General features: G+C 43.6%; 1 protein-coding gene across 4 annotated transcripts in view; it reads left to right on the top strand.

Moving 5' to 3' along the window:
• Nucleotides 1-27,097, top strand: part of PCDH15 (protocadherin related 15) — a gene marked incomplete at both ends in the record, with an annotated part of 244,341 nt that overhangs the window by 104,925 nt on the left and 112,319 nt on the right. For all 4 annotated transcript variants that reach the window (XM_084210351.1, XM_084210349.1, XM_084210352.1 and 1 more), the window contains 4 exons: nt 6,835-7,041; nt 13,028-13,162; nt 15,348-15,497; nt 22,815-23,008. In XM_084210351.1, coding sequence (XP_084066477.1) covers nt 6,835-7,041; nt 13,028-13,162; nt 15,348-15,497; nt 22,815-23,008 — 686 coding nt within the window. The remainder of the gene's footprint in view (nt 1-6,834; nt 7,042-13,027; nt 13,163-15,347; nt 15,498-22,814; nt 23,009-27,097) is intronic.

The raw sequence follows: 27,097 nt of genomic DNA, 5'->3' as shown, positions 1-27,097 counted from the left end.
TCCCTCCTGTCTGTTGGTCTCAGAGTTGTCAAAAAATTCCTGCATTACAGGGAAAAAAGGAATGGCTTCAGAAACATCCTCAGGATCGAACTGTGGACCAACCTTGGAAGGCAGGAAATGGGGATGCTTCTGTGCCATGTCTGGTGTGATTGCACAGGGCTGTTTCCTGCTCCAAGTGGAAATACAAGGAGACTGGGAGGGAGTGTTTGCCAGCCAATGGCAAGGGCAAAAAATGATCAGGTTGGAAACACAGGGAGGTTGGGGAGGAGAGCTCTGGGCTGGAGAATCTTGGGAATGAGCTCAATGGTTGAATTCCTGAAGTAAGAGCTAATTCTGACCCTGAGGTATTACCGAATCATAATATATGTAAAATATTCTGGTTTTAAAGACAAGGATATAATCACAGAATCATTTAGGTTGGAAAAACCCTCTGAAATCACAATTTCCAACCATTAACCCAGCCAATCCCACCACCACTCCATGTCCCCATGTCTTCCAAACACTTCCTGGGATGGAACTTCCAGGGATTGACTGCAGAATTACAGAAGTGCTTTGCAAGACCAAGTGAGTCGGTGATAAAATGGCTGGTAAAATTAGGCATGGCCTAAAAATCAAGTGAAACGTGTCAGGACCATTTTATATAAAAGTTCAGACCACCCTGAACTTTTATATAAAATGATGGGTTCTGGCCTGCCTTGGGAATGAGATCTTGGTGTTGGAACTGGGAATGGAGTGTGAAGGTTGGCTCGGTGATCCAAAAAGAAAAAAATAGACTATAAAATGGAAATGGAACATTAGAAATAATTAGTGAAAATAGAGAAAAGAGCAGGGAGCAAAGAATGCAGCTCTGAACAGATGCAAGTGTCCTGAGCACGGTGTCCCAAAAAAGACAGGGCAGGACAGAGGCTCCTCCAGGTGGGGGGGAAGAAGCTGGGACAGACACCTGTAAAATCCAGTGGCAGGGAGGAGGGAGCAGCAGTTCAGCCTCTCCTGCAGTGCCAGGGTGAGGAGTTCCCAGCTGAGACAAGGAGGTGGCAGGGTTACAACAGACAAAATGGTTCTTTTCTGGGAAAAAAAGGTTGAGTGGAAAACTCACAGCACCTTCCAGGAGCTCAGGAAAGCTTGAGAGGGAATCTGCAACAGGAACTGGAGGGACAGAAAATGGGTTCAGGCTGACAGAGGGGAAATCAAGATAGAATATTGGGAAGAAATTGTGAAGGTGGGGAGGAGTTGGGATAGAATTCCCAGAGCAGCTGTGGCTGCCCCTGGATCCCTGGCAGTGCCCAAGGCCAGGCTGGACTTTGGGGCTTGGAGCAGCCTGGGACAGTGGAAGGTGTCCCTGGCCATGGCAGGGGTGGAGTGGGATGGTTTTCCAAGTCCCTTCCCACCCAAACTGTGACTCCTGCTGTGACTCAAATTTGACAGGCAATGCTGTGGGGCAGAATGCTGACCTGGACTCAAGGAGAGGCCAGGCTGCCTCATGGAAGGCAAGTTTAGGAATAAAAAGAAAAATCCAGGGAGATCTGAGCTGCTTCTCTAAGCTCCTGTGTTTGGCTGCAGCCTCAAGCAGGATTTTGGAATTGTTCTTCTTAGCCTGTTCACCAGGGGAGGTTCAGATTAGGCATCAAAAATTTTTTTTTCCCTGAAAAAGTGGTCAGGATTTGGGAAAAGAATGGAAGAAGTTAATTTTCATTAAGAGTTGTTCCATCCTTTTCCTGTCAAGGATGAGATTTTCCAAATCATGCCTGTGGTTGTGCAGGTCCTGTAAGTGCTAAGGACAATAAGTGGTTTTTTAAATTAGTTTTTCAAAGGTTCAGCCCTTAGGTGAACTCAGAATTCAATTAATTCTCTTTGAGACAGCTTTTTTTTTTTTCTCTCTCTTGTGTTTAATACAGTGATGGGATTTGATATAGAATTAAAAGTGGGTGCAGGGACAGGTTTTGTCTTTGTGATGAAAGGAAAAAATGGTCCAGGACACCTGAACTTTTCCTTTAAATCATTAAAATATTTCTTCAGATCAGTAAGATGGACCCTAAATTTTGTGTCAGAGCTCTCAGAGCAATTAAATCATTAAAATTAATAATTGGGGTGTCCTGTAATGCTTTTATTGACAGAAATTTCTGTTCTGCAAGAAAAAACAATCTCTTTCTGCGGAAAATTTAACATTCAGCAATTAAAACTTGACCTAATGGCTTCATATATGGTGTTTTTTGAAGGGAAGAAGAAGAGCTGTAATATTTGGAGAACAATCTAATTAATTAATTATTATTAACAGTAATTACCGTTCACTGCCCTGCAGCATTGTGAGTCTTGCTGGTCCTGAAGTCACCCTTTACCCATGGCCCTAAAATGGATGTTTTGGTTGGTTTTTTGTGGTTTTTTTGGTTGGTTTTTTTTAAGCCCAGGGTCCAGACACATTTTGTGCTGATTTAATTTCCCTGCCACAATGACACCAGTCACCTTTCTTCTGTGTTCTAAAGACATTCTGTGCTCCTTGTCCTTAAGCCAGGTTTTAATCCAGTTCAGTGCTTCTTTCCTCATGCTGTACATGCTGACCTTGGGAACTGTTCCCCAATCCTAAAGTTTAGCTTAAATCTGGATAAATGCTGTTCCCTTTCAAAGGAGCCACTTTGTCACCCTGCCCTTCCTTCCCTCTCTCCCTGCTCCTGATTTTAATCACATCCATTTAAATAATGGATCACAACGGCTCACAGAATCTCAGGATGGTTTGGCTTGGAAGGGACATTAAAGCCCATCTGGTTCCACCCTCTGCCACCTCATTTTGCTTTCCTGAAATCTGAGATCTCCTTGGAGCTCAGTTTGCAGCTCTCCCTGCTATTCTCCCACATGAATTTGTGCATAGCTCCTCACCAGGCATAAATTCTGACATCCCAACTTTTTTGGGGATATGTCAAGTTCACATTTGTCCCCTCAAGTTCACATTTGTCCCCATGCACCACTCTCCCCTCAGCTCCACTTGCTCATCTTCCAGTGGGGATTGGAGGGGGACAAAGAACTTCTTTGGGGTTTTTTTTTGTTCATTTGTTTAGGGTTTATTATTATTATTAATTTGGTTTGGGTTTCTTGTTGTTTTTGATGATCCTTGTGGGTTCTTTCCAGTTTGGAATTGCAGTCAGTGATATCTGTGGGTCATTTCCAGCTTGGAATTCTCTGTGCTTCCAAAAGGGAGCCTTTTGCATTGTTCTAATTTCTCATTTTTTGGGGGGAGCTGTTTCATCTGCTGCTTTCAAGGAGGGATTGATCCTGTTAATTCCCACACCCTTCCATTCACTCCTCACTCCTTGCATCCCTCCTGGAGCTGCTTTCCTGTCATCTCCTGCTATCTTCCATCAGGATAAAATTATAGGCACTACAGATACAATCAGATTCAGCAGAGATGATGTAATAAAAGCACTTAAATATCTGTGAGAATTAACACAATTCACTTTTTTTTTTCTTTAGCTTCTCTTAACTACCAGAATATATTACTGTGCTGCTTTTTTTTGTGTCTTGGTAGAAGTGTGGAGGTCACATCCTATTTGAGAGATCCCTCATTACTTTGACACTAAAACATTTTCTTTGAAGGACTGGAAGTCAAAATGTTTTGTGGCTTAGATATCAGTGTCTTTCTGGGTGATGAAAATGTAAATTGCTTGCTGTTTGTGCTCCAAAATATGTGTTAGGAAAGAACCTTTGCCCAGCAAGTCCAGGCAGGTGTTTAACAGGGCAATGTGAGGGAAAAGGGTTTGCACTCTCAATATAGGACTCGGTGTCTGGAACAACTCTCATGAGGTATAACTTCATCTCTTAAAAAAAAATACAACAAAACCAAAAACAGCAGAAAAACCACCACAAAACAAAGAAGCAAAAAAAGCCCAACCTCCATACTAAGAAAAACCCCAAGGAACAAAAATTGTCAATGTTACAGTTTTTTTATGTTTTTGGAGCATTAGGAAGGGGCTGTGTTGAGCTCTGCTTGCAGTCAGGTGATGCTTCTAGGACTGATTTCATGGAACATTTGAAAGCAAATCAATTCCTTACATTGTAATACCAAATTCCGTGTTTCAAACAAAAGGCAAAAAGAAGTGGCTGTTTGCAAAGCTTCCTTTTTTCCCTTAAATAGTGGTGTCTTGGGAAACAAAAAAAAAATAAAATTAATCCATCATTCTGACTGGTGAACACGAAGGAAAGCTCAAGTGATTTTGAGTGGAAGTGCTCAGTGAGGAAGAACTCCTTGGCTTTGTTATTTTGGGCTCCAGGGTTTCAAATTTGAAGTCCAATTTTGGGAGCAAACAACTCTCTTTGTGTTTGGCCTCGTGTAATTCCCAGCACTTCAACAAAGCCTGCAGCACCTTCCTGGGTGAATATTCCTGCTTTTATCCCAGAATGAGCTCTGGGCTCACTTGGGCATTCAAGCAAGGCCATTATTGGGGTGTTTCAAGCTGTTCAGAAGATTGAGACCCTCTGTTGCTTGCACTTTCCTCTTTTTTAGGATCTCTTTATAGCAAGGAACATGAAGTGTTCTTCTAGAGTAACTCACAGGGCTTGTATGGAAACTTTGGGCCATGAAGGGACCAATTTTATTTGGAAAAGCAGAAGAAAGGAGTATTTAATGATGGACAACCATTGTTAGTCCTGTGGGGCTGAGCTCTTCAGGAGAGCCCTGGAGGGACTGGAAGGAAGCTGGGGAAGGGGCTGGAGCCCCAGGAGGGGCTGAGGGAGCTGGGAAGGGGCTCAGCCTGGAGCAAAGGAGGCTCAGGGGGGACCTTGTGGCTCTGCACAGCTCCTGCCAGGAGGGGACAGCCAGGGGGGGTCGGGCTGTGCTGCCAGGGAACAGGGACAGGACAAGGGGAAAGGGGCTCCAGCTGGGCCAGGGGAGGCTCAGCTTGGACAGCAGCAGGAATTTCTGCATGGAAAGGGTGCTCAGGCCTTGGCAGGGGCTGCCCAGGGAGCTTTGCAGTGCCCATCCCTGCAGGTGTCCCAGGAAGGGCTGGAGGTGGCACTCAGTGCTCTGGGCTGGGGACAAGGTGGGCACTGGGCACAGCTGGGACTCGGTGATCCTGGAAGTCTTATCCTAAAAGATTCTGGAATTCTGTGGTTCCATGATGCATCTGCTTATAAAACAGAATCCCAGCAGTGTGTGTTGCTTGAGGAGCAAACTTTTCCTGGGTTTCACCTTCCTGGGTCAGGAGCCAGAGTCCTCCCAGGTAATTTTGGTGATGTTGATTTTGACCTATGTAATTTATTTTCATTCAGTGGAGCATCAACTGGACTGGAGCCTGGGGTATTTTTTTTCTGTTGTTCAAGAGTAATCCAGCTTTATTTAAAAAAAAAAAAATCCAGTTTTTCTTAAAAACTGAGAATGAGTTTTTTACGGATTACTTAAGGTGTCATCGCCTCCTTTGAAGGAAATAACAATTATTATGCTTATATTTCTTTTTAATTGAAATAGAAGTTTTTAATACTTCTTTTTCTTTAATAGAGTTTTTATCATTACCAAATTATTGCTGTTTTATAAGCAAAGAGAACTAACATTTTTCAGACCGAGAAAAGATTTAAATAGTCTAAATAAGAACTTTTTTGTTTAAAATAATAGTTTAGATAAGAAAAGTTTGAATTAGAAATTTTTTAAAACCATGATGAAGGTAAAGGGATTTTTCCAGACCGAGATTCCTTGGAGTCTTGATTTGAAAAACGGGGATTTATCAGTTTGAAATGGGGAATTACCAGATTAGAAGTAAAACCTCTGCAAACAGCAAGTCCTGTTGGCAACAGGACTTTGGGAATCTCTCTGTTGTGATCCAGGGTCTGTGTGCATCCAGATTTTGGGAATACAAATTTTGGCCATAGGAACAGGAAACTCTTTCAATGCCCTGCTGTTGTCATGTGCAGGACTGTAATTAAACCTGGCTTGCTCTCTATAAACTGGAGACCAAATTACTTTTTGTCTCCTAATTCCCTTGTTTCTTTGCTTTAATTAGTTGTTGCTTGGGAGGTTACAAGAAAAGAAAGCAGAATCAAGGTTTTTATAGGAATAGCACCCTGGAATGGCCAATTAGTGTTTTTATCTTTAGGCAGTTTGAGAATAAGAATAAATCAGGTGAAAAATATCAGGGAGTGCATCCTGGGTGGTGCAGAGCTGCCACTGAGATGTGGGGGTTATTCATGGAAATAAAGAATTTTGCTGGACACATCCACAACTTCCCTGGCACAGGGTGCCCAGAGCAGCTGTGGCTGCCCCTGGATCCCTGGCAGTGCCCAAGGCCAGGCTGGACTTGGAGTCACCTGGGAAGATGTCCCTGCCCATGGCAGGGGTGGCACTGGATGAGCTTTAAGGTCTCTTCCAACCCAAACCAGTATGGAATTTAAAAGCAGGCAAAATCCAAATTAAAATCCCACTCATGTAATGCTGAAGAAGTGGATTTGAGGAAAGAGGAAGCAAATGTGTCCATGTGTGCTGTTCCCTCCTTTTGGATATAACTCTCTTGCTGCTGCTGTGGGTTCTGCTGTACAATCACAATTCCCACTTTTCTCTCATCCCTCAGAGCTTTTTCTGAAACTCTCAATCCTGAGAGTTTAAGGAGCTGCATTTGAACAAGGTTTGGGTTTCTTGTGGCTGTGTAAATGTGACTGTGATGGAAGGTGATCCTGTTTTTGTCTCCTAGCTAATTTTTAGTTGGTATTTCTCTTTTCTATGATGTTGAATTCCACAGTAGAGGGACCTGAGGACAAAAAGTCCATTTTTAAACTGAATTATGACTCTTAAGTGGAACCATCCCCAGTCGCTGTTCACAACTGGGAACCTTTGACCAATGAGGTGATTTTTTTTTTCAGGCTGAACAAGACAATGGCCATCCTCTCCCTGCCTTTGCCAACCTCCACATCGAGATCCTGGATGAGAACAACCAGAAGCCTTATTTCACAAGGTCTACCTACGAGGGCTTCATCCTGGAATCCTCCCCAGTGGGAACGACCATCTCGGATAACCGCAACCTGACCTCCCCCCTGCAGCTCGTGGTGCTGGACAACGACGTGGAGGAGGTACAGCTGGTCATTTGGGGTGCTTGCACATTTATTCTTTTCAGGATTCTTTCTTTTTCTTTTTGGTTTTTTTTTTTTTTTAGATCAATGAACACCAAAAAATTGATTTCATTGCGGTTTTCTGTTTGTTTTCGTTCTGAGTTCCGATAGATTTGGAAGTGGGGTTTTTCTGATCTGTGTTTTGCTCACCTCTCTGGAAGACTTTGTTCTGTTCAAGGTGGTGAATGCTCAGTGCACAGAGGAATCAAAATGTGTTTTATGACAGGGATCAGCCTGTCCCTCACCATGGAAATGAGAGAAGGGAGCTCAGAAAGAAAGGAATCCCTTATTTGATCCTAGGAGGAGGAGCAGGAGGCTGAAAGTTCATTGCATTCTTTGCTCTGCCAGATGTTGATGTAACATTGCTCAGGGTGGAAGTCAGCTATCTCCAGAGGAATAGTAACTAAGTAGTAACATCTATTTTGGGGCTTTCTTCTTGTTGTGGAGTTCTGCTGTCACTAGGAGAGATACAGAAATTCAGGTGGATTAACATCTAAATGAATGGAGAGAGGCTTTTTCCATACAAGGGAATGGCTTCCCACTGCTGGATGGGATATTGGGAATTAGGAATTGTTCCCTGGCAGGGTGGGCAGGCCCTGGCACAGGGTGCCCAGAGCAGCTGTGGCTGCCCCTGGATCCCTGGCAGTGCCCAAGGCCAGGTTGGAGCAGCCTGGGACAGTGGAAAGTGTCCCTGTGGGTGGCACTGGATGGGCTTTAAGGTTCCTTCCAAATCAAACCATCCTGGGATGCTCTGACACAGCCAGAGGGGATGAGCCTCCTCCCTGGGTGGAAATATTCCATGTTCCTGTTCCTTTGGCATCACCTGGTTCATGCACAGCCCTTTCCAAAGCCGAGGCATGCTGCAGGTGGAACATGGATGTGAGAGAACCAGATGGAAGTGCCCGTGTTTCAATTCAGTGCCAGGGATTTGCAGAGTCCTCCCAACCTGCTGTGGGCAGGAGAATTCCCAGAATTCCAGCTGGGAGTGCAGCAATTACATAGAGCTCCCATATAAAATGGCCAAACACTAAATTTGTTCCTCAGGGAGCTGGATGGGAGCTCAGGGTGGGATTGTTGGCAGAGGTAATGGTCGTTAACTTCTGCAGGTCTCAGTGTCCTGATGGTTTCATTGTACCTCAGTAAATTCATGTATTTAGGAAAATATTTAAATTTAAAGATTGCTGATGAGAGACTGAGACAAGCCCCCTCTGTGCTGGTACATCCCAGTTCCCAGTGGTGACCCTGGTCAAACATAATGAATTCTGCCTGTTAATTGAAATATTAAAATGACTCCATGTTCTCAGGTAAATGCTGAAAGAGTGCTCACTTAACTGGGTGTCTGAGGAAAAAAATGAACAAAACCCACTCTAAAATGAAACCCTGTGGGAATGTAACAGAGTCCTGCTATAAACCTTGCAGAAATTAATTTATAGATGGGACATTGCAAACAGACCTTTCAGTAGAGCAGCACTGCCAAGTGCTGATATAATGAAGTGCTCTGTTTAAATGGCACAAATTAAATTAAGCTACAGGAGTACCTTAAGACCTGAGCAAACCAAAGCTGAGATGAGGAACTTAAACTGTGTGAGATGAGAGCTCTTTACATAAGGCTTCCCAAGCCTCTTTTTTTTTCCCCTTCCTGTTTGATTTTCAGGGCAGAGGATTTCGTTATCCAGTGGTTAGGGTTGGTGGTAAAGCTGTACTGAGTAACAACAGTGGAATGGGTTGGGACCATAAAGTCCCTCCAGAGCCACCCCTGCCATGGGCAGGGACACCTTCCACTGTCCCAGGCTGCTCCAAGCCCTGTCCAGCCTGGCCTTGGCATTCCTGGGTTATCTCAGGACTTGGACCCAATGATCTTTGTGGGTCCCTTCCACCTCAGGGCATTCTGTGATTCTGTGGATTTTTAATTTTTTTTTTTTTTTTTTTGTCAGAGAACTTGTGGGAAATTTGAAAGCTTTTTACTTATGTCTTGGCAGCAATGTGAGCAGGCAGAGCAAGTAATTGATAAAATAAGCTTTAAATGCAGCTACAAGTGCAGGTTATGAATTTTCAATAATTTATCTCTAGAAGGAAGAAGAATAGATTTTTTTGTTTGTTTTTGTTTTAACCAGGAGAGCTGAAGCATTTTAAATACCAAAGTGTTTTTCTCTGATATTTGCCTGATTGCTTCTATCACTCCCAGGTTTTGTCTGAAATTGTTTTGCAGTCAGTGCTCTCTCAAGGGGACAGTTCTGCTGGCCCTGGGCAGTCCTGCTGTGACACTCCAGCAGTTGTAATAACTCAGGAAATATCCTTCCCAGAATTAAACAGCCCATTAATATCATTATTAAAACAAATAGAAGATCAAGGCAAAGACAAAAAGCTGCTTTAGGATTTATAAAGATAGGGGTTAATTTTTTTTTTTGATCTTGACACTTAAGGAAAACCAGAAATATTACCACTGAATTGCTCCTGTAGCACTGTGTGTCTTCCTTGATTATTTCAGGATTAATCCCTCGTGGTTTCTGCCTCCTGACACACCCAGGGAACAATTCCTCATTCCCAATATCCCATCCATCCCTGCCCTCTGGCACTGGGAAGCCGTTCCCTGTGTCCTGTCCGTCCGTCCCTTGTCCCCAGTCCCTCTCCTGGAGCCCTTTAGGCCCTGGCAGGGGCTCTGAGCTCTCCCTGGAGCCTTCTCCTCTCCAGGTGAGCACTCCCAGCTCTCCCAGCCTGGCTCCAGAGCAGAGGGGCTCCAGCCCTCCCATGGCCTCCTCTGGGCTCATTCCAACAAATCCACATAATTTTGTCTTGAGGACACAGAATTCCCCCTGCTTCCCCTCTAGATCTCACATTTTCCAGGTGAACATGGGAAGGATTTTCTCCTTTCATCCAGAAACTCAGAGGACAGATAGCCAGTAACAGCTAGCCAACAAACCAAATTTTTCATGGGCATTTCAGTGCTGAGCATCCTCCCCTTGAACACGTTGGAAAACTCAGCTGTGTCATGCAAGTGTCTTTGTTGTCACTGCAGCTTTTAGGGGATGGGTCTGTGCTGCAAATTAGGAAGTCTGAGCAGTTTGGATACACTTGGAACTTCTTCTGGTTGTCCTGGAGAACTTCACAACCAAACTGATCCTGTCCAAAAACTTTTGGGATTGTTTAAACACACACAGAATAAATACCCTTGCCTGCTCAGTCTCATAATAATCCCAAATAATTTTGGTTTCATCTTCATCAATTTTAGGAAACTGCTTGCTTTGGGCAGAGTTGTAACCCCTGGTGGGATTTTTGAGGAGCAGCAGGAGTGGAAAATCCACATCCATGCAGGAGTTTCTCCAGGCATTTTTCAAGCAGAAGGCACTCGAGCCCAGGCTTTGTTTATTGGGTGCAGCTTTTTGTGTGTCTCATTTTGTTGGTTTTGTTTTGTCTGTGACCACGAATCCCCCAAATGTTCTGCTGTCCCTCAGTCCCAGGTTTGTGCTCCCTCAAGTGTTCATTTTGTGTTTTTCTTTGTAGGTCCCACCAGGTGCATTCCCTGTAGGTATTGGGTGTTATGTGTGCAAACCACTTTTTGGGGGTTGAATTGTGTGATTTCTTCCTTTCTCTCCTCCCTCACTTCTCCCTGCCCTGCTGGTGTTTGAGGCTGGGACTGCCCCTTGGTTTGTGAAGCCTGCAAAGAGCCCTTTAAACACATTGGACCCAATTTAGGGCATAAAGTCATACATTGTGGTTGCTTAATGTTCATTAAATTATTACAAATCTTCAAAGACATCCTGAGTATTACAAAAGTGCTTTTTAAATTCAAAGGTACCTCAGGTTTGAACTGTGTGCTTGAAATGCTCCTTGCAGGTTGCATGTGGACTCTTTTGTGTGGATTGTGATAATTTTCTACTTAAAATTCCACATTAAACAGTTTATCAGAGACCAGCCTTGTCTCCGTGACCCAGTAATGTCACCAGAAATCACAATGCTGAATTCCACACTGCAAAATAAAATTATTTAAAAAATAAACTATTGAAAATTGTGTTGGCAGTGTAGCTGGGGTTGTTCTCTCTCACATGAAATGTTCAGTTAAGCCAAGCTGGCTTTTCAGGCAGCATAAAATGGGATAATAATGTCCAAGATCCCTGACAATAATGTCAAATATCCGTGGTAATAATGTCCAAGCATAACAATGCTTTTCCAGATGAAGGGAATAAATTGCTCTGTGGCTCTGACATGCCTGGGAGGTGGTAAAATAGGCATTGATTGCTGTAAAGGCAATTACCTTCCATATTAGGAGAACATTTCTAAGAAAAAGATAGCAAAGGAATAGGATGCATTACTCCAGGAGGCTTTGGGATCTCCATCATTGGTTTTTCTCAGGAATAAATTAGGAAAAAAGTGCTGTTTATTAGTGTTCAAAAGGACATGAAAGCAAGAAGTGCAACACTAACTAGGGCTTTTGTAAATTAAATCCTTAACAGACTTTATAATGTCTGCAAAGTGAGCAATTATGGCCAATTACCTTCCATAGGTTTTCCTGGAATGAAGAGGTTGCTGTTTGCACTGCTGGCTGTAAACTGAATTTTCGTTTTTCTGGGAGCTGCAGTTGCAGCTTTAGGCACTGAAGAGCCACTGGTGTGGAACACTTGGATAATTCTTTCCCATGGCTTCCTGCAATGTTTTCCCATTTAAATCATGGGATATTTGCTGTCTGAGGGCTTTATTTGGGCTCATTTAAGGCAGTTTGTCTGTCCTGGAGTTGTGCTGCTCTGTCCTGGTGCAGGTCAGGTTGGCTGGGGGTTGGGGACCTGTCCTGTGCTCCCAAGAGTTTTAATCCTCCAGGAATGGCACTAATGGGAGCCTTCCAGAAGAGCTTTGGATTCAGAAAGAGTTCAGAGAAGTAATGCTCCTTTGGGGAATTTTTGCTGAATTCAGCTTTTCTCCTCTTGGGATTGTTTCTGGGATTGAGCTGGTTCTCCTGTAGCCTCCTCTGTAGGGGTGGGATTTGTGGAATGACGTTGGAAAGCAGCTGGTAAAATCCTGGATTTTCTGTCATGGCTGGGACCACTTCTGTGGTTCCTCACCTTTACATTCCTGGGGGCATTTTAAAACAGTTTTTATAGGACTTGTCTCTCAGCCTTTTGCATTTTCCTGGACTTTGCATTCCCCTACCAACAGAAATAAATTCTGTAACTCAAAAGAGTAACAGGAAGTCAGGTTAAATCAACCAGGTTATGGACAAGGACACAAAGTTGTTGGAATAGTGTGGGCACCCCAAAGAAATTTTTACTCATGTAGAGCCTGACCAGTTAAATAACTCAACAACACCTTGAAGGAGGTGGAAGTCAGGAGTAACCCAATTCTATGAGTAAGTTTACTAGGCTTTTTACCATAAAATATTACTTTTCAGTTCATTTATGATGTTTTCCCCCCATCAACTGAGAGGTTCCTAATCCTGCATAAAGATTCTTTGGATTCTTTCTGGCACCTAAAGAGACCCCCTGAGCTGCCTCTGTTTCCTGAAATACTTCACCACATGCCATTCTCTTTGTTCAGTGCACCAACCCAGCTGTTTTATTGCTCTGTTAATTAAGTTCAGCTTCTTTTAAGTTTTAATATGAAGATAAATGCTTGAATCTTGTTCCTTATATTAAGTTGTGTCTGGCTTAAAAAATCCTGTTTAATTGGGGGGGGAAGGCGCTTATTTAAAACCAGTATATCAAACAGGTATTTGTTTATAGTTGGATTTTCTTACTCTAGTGGTTTTCAATACATTTTTTATCAAGATTACATTTTTAGGCCAGCAGTGAGGTTTTTTTACCTTTATTTTACAGTTTAGATTTTTAGTCGCATCATTTGTGCTTATTTAGGTTTCAACTGAAACAAGCGCTTGCAGTTGAAGACTTAATTAGAGATTTACTATCCCTCTGAATTTATAACAAAATGCTCTTTTTTTTCCCCTTGATGTTGTTGAAAGACCAAGGATCCACAGCTCCATCTCTTCCTGAACGACTACACCACGTTTTTCACTGTGACCCAGAGTGGCATCACCCGCTACCTCACCCTGCTGCAGCCCGTGGACAGGGAGGTCCAGCAGCTCTACACCTTCTCTGTAAGTTCAAAGAATACAACCCTGTCACACCCAAAAGTTATTTACCTCCAAGTCTCAGAGCAAAATTGAAAGGTCTGCTCATTATTGTGGCAGTTATTACCTGTAGGGTGTGAATTTCCATCAGACATCAGCGGCGTATCTTTTTTTGATTTTTGCAAATGGAAAAATGATGATTCCTGACACAAAAATCTTGCTCAGACATAAAACAACAAGGTCAGAGATTAACAGAAACACAAATGGAAGGAGAATAGAAGAAAACAATGCATAATTTCTGTCCCTCTGACAGGTATCCAGAGGTTTAGGTTGGATATTAGGAAAAATGTCTTCATTGAAAGGGTGGAGGGGTTTAACAGATGAGGGGACATGGGGCACTGGTGGCCTTGGCAGTGCTGGGGGAATGGTTGGACTCAATCTTGGAGAGCTTTCCCAATCTAAAGGAATTTAAGATTCTTGGCTAATCAACTCAAAGCTCTTCTTTACAGTATAACTGCTGCAAAACATTATAATCTATTACAATAATTATATTGTATATAATATAATTCATTATTTATCATTAATTAACAATTATTTATTAATATTAATATTAATAAATAACTAATGTATTAAAATTTGTTCATTATTATTATAATCTATATTATATTGCAGTATTATATTAATATATAGTTTGCTGCAGAACAAACTCTGCATCCACGGAACCACATGTAAATAAAATCCTCTGCCTTTTGCTTTGTTAACAAAATAGTGCGATGCCTTAAGGATGTTGTCTGGGGTTTTTGCCCCCACAAAAATGGAATTGCCTAATCTTTCTTATCCAATCAGCATAGTGTCCCAGTTCTTTGCTTATCAGCTGCTCAGAAGAGGGAGAGCAGTGAAGGATGAGTTGGTTGAGTGCACCATTTTAATTTCCCCTGCCAGCACCTTCTCCATGGCCCCAGGATTGGCACCTGCTCCTCATCCCACAGTAGGATCTGAGCCCTCTTTTTTATTCCCAGCCTAGTTTTTCTCATTGCCTTTTCCTCCTCATCCCTGGAGCCAGGAACATGAGCCTTGTCTTGGGCTTTTTTTGCTTTATTTTTGTCCCAAATAAAAAAAAAAAGATTAGGTGGACAGAAAACACAGCCAGCAGTATTAAAAATAAAAAAATAAAAAGAGGGGGGGAAAAAAAGCTTAAATGGATTTAATATTCCCTCAGGTTGTGGGTGAACCCCTTGACAGCCCTACAACAATTAGGAAATGGGCTGTGGGCAAAGGCAGTTCTTCTTCAGGGGTTCCCAGTCTGTGCCTCCCTATTTTGTGTCCATTTTCCTTGGAAAGGAGAGCTCAGATTTCCCCTGTGGAATAAGAAGAGCCCCCAGGTTTGTAATTCCCACCTCAAAATGTTGTCTGGGAGGGTCTGATGCCTTGGGAAGGCTGCCCTAGAGCAGAGGCCAGACAGAGCTAAAGAATAAAGCAGGGATTTATTCAAAGGATCTCCTCCATGGATCCACCTTGGGCAGCACAAGAGCCCAGCCAGGGCTGCACCCAGGATGGACCAAAATGGTCCCAAAATGCACACCCAGTCACTGTGGGGTCTGTCACTGGGATCAGTTCTGCTCCATTTGTATCTTGCAGTTCACTGTCCCATCCCAGCTCCAGCCCCTGCAGTCCCATCCTTGTTTTTCTCTCTCCAGCCCACGTTGTTTGTGCTCTTGGGCTGAGATTTGGGTCATTTGTCCTTGGTGCCCAGCTGGAGCAGGAATTGTTTTGTCTCCCTGCTCTGTGCAGAGAGCTCACCATCCCTTCATGTGAAGCTCAGACCCACACACTAAAGCAGCACAGAATGTGAAAAATAGAAAAGCCAAACCTGAGACATCAGGTTTAACAGAGCTCCTGGGTGTGGTGATACCCTGGTGAGACCCTGTGAACTCAACAGCTCCAATCTCAGCCCCATCCCTGGGAAATTCCAAGTTATTCCCTGTACTGGAAAGGTTTGGATGTGTTTGCTTTGCTTTTACCCTAAGTCTTGCACATGCAGGCTCAAGCTCTGCTGAATCCTCCTGTAACTGTAAATGCAGAGAGAAACAGAATGCTGATTTTGGGCTGTCAGGCTGTGTTTTCTCCTGTTGGGATTGTATTTCTCTTGGAATTGTATTGAGAGCACACCATTAAAATACCTTCCTGTCCTGCTTTTTCTGTCCTTCTGAAGATGACAGCTTCTGATGGAGTCCAGGAGAGTGTCCCAGTGACTGTCAACATCCTGGTGATTGATGCAAATGACAATTCCCCAACCTTCTCCAACATCTCCTACAATGTCAAGATCTATACAGATATGAAGCCTGGGGACGGTGTTATAAAGGTAATTTCAGGGCTTTTATTACCTTATTAACTCACTTTTTGTTAGCATGCCTTGTTCATCTCAATTGGAAATGCATTGAAACCAGCTAGAAATGAAGTTTATGTGTCTACATCCACTTCATTAATTAAATATTTATTCAAAATTGCTAATACTAAACGTTAGGCCTGTTCTAGCTGTAGAGCTGCAGCTCAGCAGCTTCCTCTGAGGTTCAACAAAAATTTTTCAGTTGAAAAATCTCAAAAGAAAAATGAAATTATCCTTTATTAGTGGGACATTGAGAGATAACATTTTGGGAGAACAGGTCAGCAGGGGAGTAGGATGTAATATGGGAATGTTTTCCCATGCCAGAAAACCTTCTGGGTTTTGCAAGTTTGTTTGCAGAGCAAATGAGCAATGAAAAATGGGTTGAACGTGGGCCCAGAGAGAAGCAGTTTCAATTAAATTTTGCCAGCACTGATTTATGTTTTAGTGCAGGACTGGGGGGGAATCCTAGTGACACTGAAATTAAAGGAAAAAGCCTCTTTTTGTGTAACTCTTCCAAGATCTCAGCCCTGCTTTGGGTACTGCCAGTCCAGATGGAGGAGAAGACCAAGATGCCATTGGTGGCTTTCCAGAGTGGTTGAAGGCAGTGGGAATATTGGGAAAATAAAATTAATCTTAAGTATAACATGCCATTTGCTTGACTTGAGTATAACATGCCATTTTCTGAGCAGTAATCAGGAATTAGAGTGTAGCAGTGATGAGGAGATGGTTGAGAAAATGGCATTTTCTGTTCCTCTTGAGCTGTACTTCTGCCTTTGCATCTTCAGCTCTTCCTTTGTGGTGTTTTGTCCCCTCATCAGTTTGGGCAATGAGTGCTTAAAAACCAGCAGGGACAGCCACAGGGGCATTTCCAGCAAGATGTGAGGGAAAGAGAAAAGTTTGAAGCATAGTTAAATTCCTTAAAATGCTGCACAAGGCTGGGTGTTGTCCTGAAGGAGCCAGGGAGCAGGAGGCAGAAAATGTTGCTAAATGAGATTTCTGCTGGGGATAAAGAGTGTTTCCTACTCAAAGTTGGCCTTGAGGATGCTCTGAGCTGCCTGAGGTGGGTAAATGGTACCTGGGATGAAGGAGAGCAGCTCCTGGGCTTGTCTGAAGCTGCTGAAGTGTCTCTGTGCTCAGAGGGAAAGTGCTGCTCTCCCGCTCCTCAAACACATCCTGGTCCTGCAGCTGCAAACATGTTCCAAGCCTGGAGCCTTTCAAAGAGCAGGAGGACACACTTAGGAAAATGGAGCCAGAATATGTTATTTGGGAAAGGAATAATGGGGAAGTTGGGCCTTTACCTCAGCTCTGCTAAAAGTTTTAAATTCCAAGAGTGATGTTTTCCCAAATCCATGTTTCTGTCTGCACACTCAGCACATGGCTACTTGCAGGTTTTCTGAGTGTATGATCTGGTCAGAGGGGGAAGGTAGAAAGTCCTGGCTGGTTTGGAAGAGGAGTTGTTTTTCAACTCATCCCACATTACCAGGTGATCTGAGTTTCTCAATTACTCACTAAAAAAAAAAAAAAAACAAAAAAGAAAAAAAAAAAAACCAAAAACCACAAAAGCAAAGGGTCAGGTCTTAGGATCTCAGAGGACTGGTGATGATGCCAGAAATAAAGAGGGTTGGACACTGGAGCTTGGAGCAGCCTGGGACAGTGGGAGGTGTCCCTGATATGGCAAGGACACCTGTCATGGATGGGCTTTGAGGTCCTTTCCAAACTAAACCATTCCACGATTCCCTGATGGCAATTTTGGGCAGCTGCACTCTTTGGTGGGTTGCTCAATCTTTAGATATAAAATACCTATAAATATATTTATGTACTTCATATATGTAAAGGCTTTATAGAGACTTTCTCAAAGGCCAAACTGACTTTTCTTTGCCATTTTTTGAACCCTGACACAATGATTCTGAGGGGTGCTCATCTTATTGTTTCCATGAAGAGCAAAGGCACCTTTTACCCCACCCTCTCTCCTGGGGTGGGCATCCTTTGAGATCTTCTGCTGGGAGAGCATTCTCACCTCTGACAGTTCCCAGGGGAAAATGAGTTCATAAAACCACTTTGTCTGATCAGAGAAAAGCAGGTTAGAAAAAGAACACTGACCTCAGAGTGTCTGGACAGTCTCATAACATTCTATAATAATCAGACTGATTTTCAGCCACTTGGCTTTTATTATCCTTAGGGTAAGATTCTTACATCTCTTATATTTTTTTTCCAGAGTCAGTCACAGGAAAATGTACAAATAAAATGGACAAATAGCCCCAGTTTGTGCTTTCTTGCTGCCTCATTTTGTGGGGTGTTGTTCTGATTTTACTCATGAAAATAGCCCCAAAACAGAATAGCTTTTAAGTTACTTGTGTTTGCTGTCTGGTTACACCCTTAAAAAAATAAAGGAAATTTAAAAATTCTTAGGTTCTGCTTGAAAATAACCACAAATAGCAGGCAAATATATTTCTTATGAGCAGAATTCAATTTTCCCCCCATTCTTTTTCCCTTTTCCCTGGGTGGTTAGACAAAGGACTTTTCCTTCTTTCCCTGTTGCCTTTCAGAGAAGTGACAAAAACAGGTTTTATTTTTATTTCAGTTGTCTCCTCTCAGTACTTGTGAAATTGTTTCAGGCCTTGGTTGAAGAGTTAAGTTTAAATCTCTGTGTTTTGCTTCTTTCAGCCTGAAAATTTCAGTTTTCTTTCTCCTTTCATAGGTATTTTATTGTGCTCCCTGAGAGTTTCTCAGTTGAGAAATCTGTACTTTAAAACAGTTAAATGTGTTGAATTATAACTGTCAGTAGAAAAATTATTAACAGTAAACCTAGTAAAGTACTTAATTCCATCTTTTTTATGTTATTATATTTTTTTCTGCCCAGTTTCCCACTTTTTCCCTGCTGTGACTCAGATATTGAAATGAGTAACACATCGATGGGTGGAGTTTGCAGCAGCGGTACAACAAAATTTCACCTCAATAATTTAAATCCACTGTTTTTCTTTAGACATCTCTAATTTTTATTTTTAGGATTCTCTCTCCCTCTTTCCTGTAATTCCTTCAGGTCCTGGAAGGTCACAGTTAGGTCACCCTGAAGCTTCTCTTCCCCAGGCTGAGCAATCCCAGTTTTGCTCTTGGGTCCTACCTCAAATTATCCACATGCCTTAAATTCTGCCTAATTTCCTGGTGCAGTGGCATGACTCAGGTTCAAGGGCTCTCTTCCAAGAACAATTAAATCATTCCCTGATGGCAAATGGAGAATAGAATACACAGGGGATCAGTCCCTGTTCCCCACTGAAACAATTTGGTCTGATAGCACCAGTACAAAGTCATTTTTAAGGTCTTGCCCCAGCTTAGCCCAAATTGTTGATTTGCAGCTCTTAAATGTGCATTGTGCCATAAAAGAGCAGGACAGTTTAGTTACAGATATTCCCAATCTTAAAATCATGGAATATCCTCAGCTGGAAGGGACCCACAGGGGTTGTGGATCCATCTTGGCCCATGAGATTTTTTGTGTTTGGTCTTTATAGGAAAACTTGGACTTAAATGTAATTCATGGAATTACATTTGCATTGCAGGGGATCCAACCCCTGGCCCTGCCCAGCCACCCCAACAATCCCACCCTGGGAATGCTGTCCAAGCCTTGGGGCTGTGACCTGTTCTGTGTCTGGCCCCTCCTGAACATTTCCCTAAAACCATCCTCACAGAAGTCACCTCCAAAGCCCACTTGATCTTTTATTTCCATGTTTATTTGCAACCTTTTGCCTTCTGCCCATCAGGTAATTAATTCCCATCTCCAAAGCAAACCTGATTAGCAGAGAGAGAAAACAAAACTGGGCTTTTGTTTGCGTTGCTCAGCCAACATCCCTGCAGACTCAAGGGAAAAAATAATGGATTGAGGCTTGATGGAATGTCTGAAGGAGATAATGAAAAAGTATTTTAACCTACTCAGAGATCATTATGTGGGGTTGACTCAAGCTCAGGAATATCTCCATAGCAATCCTGGACTTTTTCCATCACACTGAATCTGATGAAAGCTGCTGGGAATGTTGGTCATCACTTTATCTGTCCAGGGCCAGGTGACCACAAATGTTGCTCTGGGAAGATTCCAAGTCAAGCATTGAAGCCCAGTTTCCTCCAGTAATGAACTGAGTCTGAGAAGGGTTTATATCATAACCAAAATGTCTTTGTTAAGCTTTAAGCTACCCTTCTAAACCCCCTTTTCCTCCCAAGAAAACTATTCCCAAATCTCCTTTTCCTCCCCAAAAACCCACTCCTAAATCTCCTTTTCTTTCCAACAAAACCACTCCTAAATCTCCTTTTCCTCCCAAGAAAACCCCTTCTTGCTGCAGCAGAATCCACACCTATTTTGCACTTTTAGCACATTAAATGTTGATGCAATGGAGCTGATCCTGCTGGATGAAAATTTCATAGCAGAATAATTGAAACCTTGTTTTGTTCATCTCCCTTTACATTTTAGACCCTGTTTCTTAAATCTTGTTAACTATGGAGCTCTATCGGGCTGGGACAGCTGGAGATGGGATTTCTGGAACCATACATTATGGCAGCAGTTAAACTTTAATTCTGTTTAATCCCAGGTTTGATTCCTAGTTTTGCCCCCAAAATGTTTTTCAAATTACTTATCTTTCCAAGCATTTGTAGGTTTAATTAACCTCCTAAATCTCTGTGTTTGTGTAGTCAATTAATTTTCCTTTTTCATGTCATCACAGTAGAAAGTGGCCTGGTTCCAAATCCTGCCATTAAATCCTCAGGACCCTGTATTTTGCATAAAGGCTTTATTTTTCTTTTTCTTTTCCCTTTTTTTTTGGGGGTTTTTTTTGGGGGGGGGGTGTGTCTGTTACCTTTGAGTTTAGCACACAAGGTTTTTACAGCTCTGTCAATTGGATGGATAATTATTCTCTGCAAGGGTAATTCACACACCCAGGTATGTATAGAAGCTATAGAAGGAGCGATTGAATTGCAGTTTTCACAGCATGGCTCCTTCAGAATTCCAAAAGAAATAAGAGAATGTGGTAGATTAAAAAAGCCCCACATAAATATTAATTTGTTTTTTTAATTTTTAAGAGGAGATGACCTCTGTTCCATGGTTTTTGGGGCATTTCAAGCATTTATCCTATGGAACACTATACAATGTGTTCCAAAATGCTGTAGGAGATGAATTAAGATTTGTTTTTAAAGCTGTTGTGGGCTTAGCTTTTGGTTTTCAGGATATTTATGACTTTCTAAATGAAATCTTGTATTTGATTGAGCCTTTGTGCATGAAGGATCAAGACTATCTTAGAAACCACTAGAAACCCTGAGTTTTTCCATGGAAGTGTCCAAGGCAGGCTGGATGAGCCTTGGACTAGTGGACAGTGTCCCTGCCCATGGAACTGGATGAGCTTTAGGGTCCCTTCCAACCCAAACCATTCCATGATTCCACGAATTCACATCCTCCCCTTGGTGCTCAGTGTTGTGTGCACATGGGATTCAGGTATTGCAGCTTTGGGATTTATTGTTGTTTTACTGGCAAGGTTTGGGTTCTGCTATTCTGAATCTTCAGCCATCCTTGGGCAAAGGTGGCTTGGCAGTTTTGGGGGGCGCTTTGGCAGTTTTGGGTGGTGGTTGGCAGCTGTAGGTGGTGTTTTGGCACCTTTAGGTGTTTCCTTGGCAGTTTTGGCTGGTGGTTTGGCAGCCTTGGGTGGTGCTGTGGGAGGCTGTGAGCTGCTGAGGTTGATGTGATGCTGCACTGTTCAGTAGATGATTTTCTATCGTAGCATGGCAGGGCCATCACAGGGTTCCTGTCCCTGACTCCAGGTGTCACAAGGTGACAAGAGGGGCCCAGAGGCAGAAGCTGAGGCTGCTGTTTGGCCTCAGGGAGTGGCTGTTGATCCTGTCCTTGGCCTCGCAGTCAGTGCTGAGGTTTTCCGTCCCTGCTGACATCCAGCATTCCCATCCTCCATCCCCGCTGCCCCTGGGCAGGAGCGTTTGTGTCAGGAAAGCCAAGGCAGAGACCTTTGAATTTTCATCCTCACATTGGGATCCCTGCAGGGATCCTTCCTGAGGCTGGGGTTATTTTGGACATCCCAGGAAAGCTCTGCTGTCACCCCTCCTGGTGCCCTTTCCCATTCCCCACCTCCCACTGCTCGCCTGGAGCTGGGAGCAGCAGAGGGACCCCATGGTGCCATCATTCCCTGTAACTTCCACTGCCAGCTGCATGCACAGCTGGATGCTGTGGCCTCCTGGATGTTCCAGTGCTGCTCAGACCCCTTTATGCCATTCCTTGTGCTGTTTGAGGGAATGTTTTCCTACGGAATGAAAAGGCAGGTGAGGAACCTGTGCATCAGCAAAACAACTCCTAAGGGAGGAAAAGACAACAAGGCCAGGTTGAACAGGGCTTGGAGCAACCTGGGATAGGGGAAGGTGTCCCTGCCCGTGGCAGGGGGTGGAATGGGATGAGCTCTAAGGTCCCTTCCAACCAAAACCACTCTGGGATTTTCTTCCATGATTCACTAAAAGCAAGTATATTCCCTGGGCTCCAATTCCTGGCTGAATGTGTGTTTGATTTAGCATGGGTCACTACAGAAATGGGATAAACCCACTGCCTTTCCCAGGGGGAAGAGAAGAACCCCCTCATTTCATTATGTTCACCATTAGAATTTGGGTCTAATAGCAGGATTTAGATTTTTCTCAAGGGATTTAAAGACAACATGGGTTAGCGATAGCATTGGTAGTGCTGGGTTAGCAGTTGGACTTGACCATCTTAGAGGGCTTTTCCCACCTGAATGATTCCATGATTCCAAGTGTGTATCCATATGGGAACAGCTGCCATTTCCCTTCCACTTGGCTGCCAATATGAACACAAACATTGCTCTCCAGCTCTGCACCAGGAGGGCTTGGAATGCCAGGCCTGGACGTGTGTCTTTCTGTCACTACCAGGGCTGTAGCCTGGAAAAGTGGAGAGAAGGATGGGAAATAAATAAATACAAACCTCTCATTACTATTGAAAGACAAGAAGTTGTCAAAGAAGACAAAAAATGTCGTCTTCTCACATTAAAAAGTCTTATATATTCCAACCCACAGCGAATAAGCTCAATTTAAATAAGTTTTAAAGTTTGTATCTTAAAATAATTGGCTTGCAGTCTTTTCTCTGCTTCCTGATGTTTTTACACCTATTACTGTTCATTTCACCTGTATCTTTGTTAGAAAATTCCCGTGTGCCTTCCAGATGTCCGAGCTCCCCTCTCCTCCTCCAGAACCCCCTTCCCAGAGCCAGTGGAGGTGTTCCCCCGCTGACCCTGCGCTTCTGCCTTGCAGCTGACGGCCGTGGATGCAGATGAGGGAGCCAACGGGCAGATAGTGTACGAGATCCTGGCTGGGGCTCAGGGGGACTTCACCATCGACGAGCACACGGGCCTGATCACCATCGCCCCGGGGGTGCTGCTGACCGTGGGGCGCTCCTACGCCCTCACCGTCCGCGCGTCCGACTGTGCCCCCCCTGCGCAGAGGAGGTAATTAACGCACCCCTAATTGCTCCAGCAGCTCTGCAGTGACGCCTGGGCCACCTCCCGTGTCTCTAGTCCACGCCTCTGTTCTGGGGAAGTGGCACACGCAGTAGAGTTCTTGCGCTTTGTGTGCAGGGTTCAGGTTCTCTGAACTTGGGAGAAGTAAGATAAAGAATGATCAAAACAATTCTTATCTCGTTTGCTGTGCCTGTGTTTGTGCCAAAGTAGAATGGAGATTGTCTCCAAATATGGAGCTTGTTTGCCCAAAGTGTTGGTGTTTGGTTTGCTTGGCCTATCAGGGCCAACTATGTGTGTTGGGACTGCTGGCTGACAGTGATGAGATGTTGTGTGTGGTGCTGTGGGTCCCCAGGACAAGGTGAGAGATGAGAATTTGACTCCATGTTCTCAGAAGGCTGATTTATTATTTTATGATATAATATTATATTAAAAAAATGCGATACTAAACTATACTAAAGAAAGAGCATACATCAGAATGTTTAACAAGAACGTTAATGAAAGCGCATGACTGACTCAGAGTCTGACACAGCTGGCTGGGATTGGTCATTAATTAAAAACAATTCACATGGAACCAATCAGAAATGCACCTGTGGGTAAACAATGTCCAGCCACATTCCCAAGCAAACAGATAATTATTGTTTTCATTCCTCTCTGAGGCTTCTCAGCTTCCCAGGAGAAGAAATCCTGGCAAAGAGATTTTTCAGGAAAATATCATGGTGACATTGTGCAGCTGAGTGCCTGGCAGATTCAGTTTAGATGTAATTTAATATAATATAGAATAATATAGTATAATAAAGTAATTAATTAGCCTTCTGATATCAGTGGAGTCCTCCTCATCATTCCTCCTGGACGTTGGGCAAAAATATCACTGATATTCGTGGTCCTTTAATGGTGTTTCCCTCACAGCACTGGGTTTTCATGATTTCATTTGCTTGCCATGGTCTGTTGTTTAAAAGTTCCCAGCTGTGCTGTCACTGTGCATGTCTGTTCATTCCTTGAGGTGAAGGGGTGGAAAGAAGAAAGCAAGTGAGGAGGGAGATGCTTTTGGTTCAGAAAATGCAAAAAGGATCCCAAAGAATGGGTTGTTGAGCTGGAGAGCCTGTCCAGGTGTAGGGTGTGCAGGGTCCCCACTAAGACTGAAATTACTAAGGGCAGAATTATCTCTGTTGTACCCCAGATAAAAAAGAGCAGACTGCAAATTTAGGGTTTAGGCAGGGAGGGGAATATCATCATCTTTAAGGTCCCTTTTTACCCAAACCATTCTATGATCTATGTGTTCAAACACCAGCAAAGGTATCAAGCCCTGCTTACCTGTTTCTGTGGAGTTTGGGTTCTAAATGTGCCAAAATGTCATTTCATTAGGGTGTGGAGGGAACAAAAAATGTCTCCTGATAATGTATTGATAATGTGCAACCTCCTTGTCCAAAGAGCCTGAAGGGAGGAACAGGAGGTTCCAGCATTTAAACCTCCCACAACAGTAACTTCTTCAAATGGGAAATGTAAGGAGGAAATAAAATACAAGACTAGGATTTCAGTATCTGGATTTTCCTCAGGACCTGCTGCTTCTATCGTGTCTCCAAGAAAGCAGCTCATGCTGTTGTGCACATATTTTATAATTACTGTCCATTCAACTTGTTAAGTTGTTCATAAAATTAACATCTGGTAGCAGTCCCTTGGCTGAATTCCACTCTCTTTTTCCTCCTGCTTGCTTTTTTGATAAACCCTCTCGAGCTGGTAGCAGGCTGCTGGTAGTGCTGAGGAGAAGACTGAGGACAATTATGCATTTATGTTGTGTAGTGCTTCAGAGAGAAGGCCAAAAATCAGTAATTCCCCTTCAGAGAGTCTGAGATCCCCACGGTGTGTGGCTCCACACTACAGCTCTGATTGCCATCAGCTCCTTTTGTGCTGGAGAAATCTTTGTGTTGCCTAAACACATGTATTTCTGAGGATGGATGTGGGGAGCCTGTGCCTTCCTCCTCTGAAAATGCCTTCAAGGCAAATAAGAAGTGGGAAGCACTGCCAGGATAACCAAAGTCACCTGGAAAGTGGCTGAATTTCAGCCTCCCCCTCTGCTTATGCACAAAGCAAAACCCAGCCACTGAACCTGGCTCAGGAATTGTAGCTCTGCAGCCTTTGTGAACACAAATTTAAAGTGGAATTTGGAATTCTTTGTAGGTTTGTTGGGTGTTTTTTTTTGGCGTGGAATGACATTTAAACATGTTGGTGAGTGGCTGTGTCCCAACTGAGATTTGGGTATTTGAGTTTGAATATTATTAGTTATGATTATTCTTATAAGTTATTGAGATACCATGGAATTGTTAAGGTTTGAAAAGATCTCCAAGATGATGAAATTCAATCTTGTCAACTAAACTACAGCAAGTGCCACATCCAGGTGCTCCTTGAAGCCTTCCAGGGTTGGAGAATTCACCCCTTCCCTGCACGGTCCACTTCTATATTGAAGCACAACAATTTCTATTTTTGGAAAAAAAAAAAAAAGACAACATTTGTAAAATCCAAGAATTTCAGGTCAGACTTTAGGCTTTTCCCAATCCCTCAGATTCCTGCACGTGGGATTCATATCACTTGGTGATGCAGGGTTCTGCTGCATCAAGTCAAGATGGGTTGGTCCACGTGGATGGAAATCCATTCATCCTAAATTTTATAATTGCCCACAGAAGCTGGGGCTGCCCCTGGATCCCTGGCAGTGCCCAAGGCCAGGTTGGACAGGGCTGGGAGCAACCTGGGACAGTGGAAGGTGTCCCTGCCCATGGCAGGGGTGGCACTGGATAAGTTGAAGGTCCTTTCCAACCCAAACCATTCCACGATTCCATATGGAGATGATTTAAGCAGAGATGGGGATGCAGTTGACTTTCAATCAGCTAGTGGGGCACAAAAGCTGTTTTTCCCTGCTGGAGTGATTTTGGGAGCTCTCTGCAGTTCCCAAATGCTGTGCTGGTCTCTGTGTATTCACCTACAAACACCAGCTGCAGTGCTTGGCTCAGCTCCATCTCCTTCCCCTTCCCATGCCAAAGGAGAATTTGCCAGCTCCTTAACAGGGCTATAACCCACACAAAAGACACGGGGAAAAATGCAAGGTGTTAATAAAAAAAGGGACTGGAATTGCAAAAAAAAAAGCCATTTAATGTTAGAGTGCTTTTAGTTTGCAGAGACTATTAGTGCTTTACTTCTGTGGTTTTGCCTTAAATATTTGAAGATTTGCTTACTATTCCTAGAATCCCAGAATGGTTTGGGCTGGGAGAGACCTCAAAGCCCATCCAGGGACACCTTCCACCATCCCAGGCTGCTCCAAGCCCCAAAGTCCAGCCTGGCCTTGGGCACTGCCAGGGATCCAGGGGCAGCCCCAGCTGCTCTGGGCACCCTGTGCCAGGGCCTGCCCACCCTGCAGGGAACAATTCCTCATTCCCAATATCCCATCTAAATTTCCCCTCTGTCATTTTCAAGCCATTCCCTGTGTCCTGGCACTGAATCCTGTCCCTGTGTGTGTGCATGTGCCCTGAGGGGCAGAGTCTCTTCCCTGGGAATGCAATTTGTCCTTCTGGAGAGCAGTTTCTTGTCCTGGAGCGTGGCCAGGGGGTGTGTGACAGTCCCTAACACGTTGCTCTCAGCCCTGGCATTGCTCTGCCCAGCTCATCTATACCCAGACCTCCAAAACCTGCTGGGAAAGGGCAGTGGGAAGCACCAACAGCACAGTGGTGACTGTGCTCAGCCACAGTTTTGGGCAGCTAATTAAGAATATTGATCACTAATGTGTTGTTTTCATTTTAAATGAGTTCTCTCAGATAATGCAGCAGCTGTTTCAATAATAAATGTCTGGTAATTTTGGGTAGGACCCTCTAAAGAAGCTCTGGAGTTTGCTAGCCCTGCAAGAAGCAGCTCTTTGTGTTCATGATTTTCATCTTCTTTTCTTCTCTGGGACAAATCCCTTTGTTTTCTTTCCTGCAGCTCTAAACCCTGAGATTTATCAACATAAATCCAAGGATTTATGAGAGGAAAAGCTGCACCTGTAGCACAGCACTTGCTCTTCTCAGGAGTTTGTTCTGGGGTGGGGATGCTGTG

This window comes from Fringilla coelebs (genome assembly GCF_963513975.1).
Source record: "Fringilla coelebs genome assembly, chromosome: 8".
Lineage (NCBI taxonomy): Eukaryota > Metazoa > Chordata > Aves > Passeriformes > Fringillidae > Fringilla > Fringilla coelebs.
This window is presented reverse-complemented; position numbering and strand designations above follow the sequence as displayed.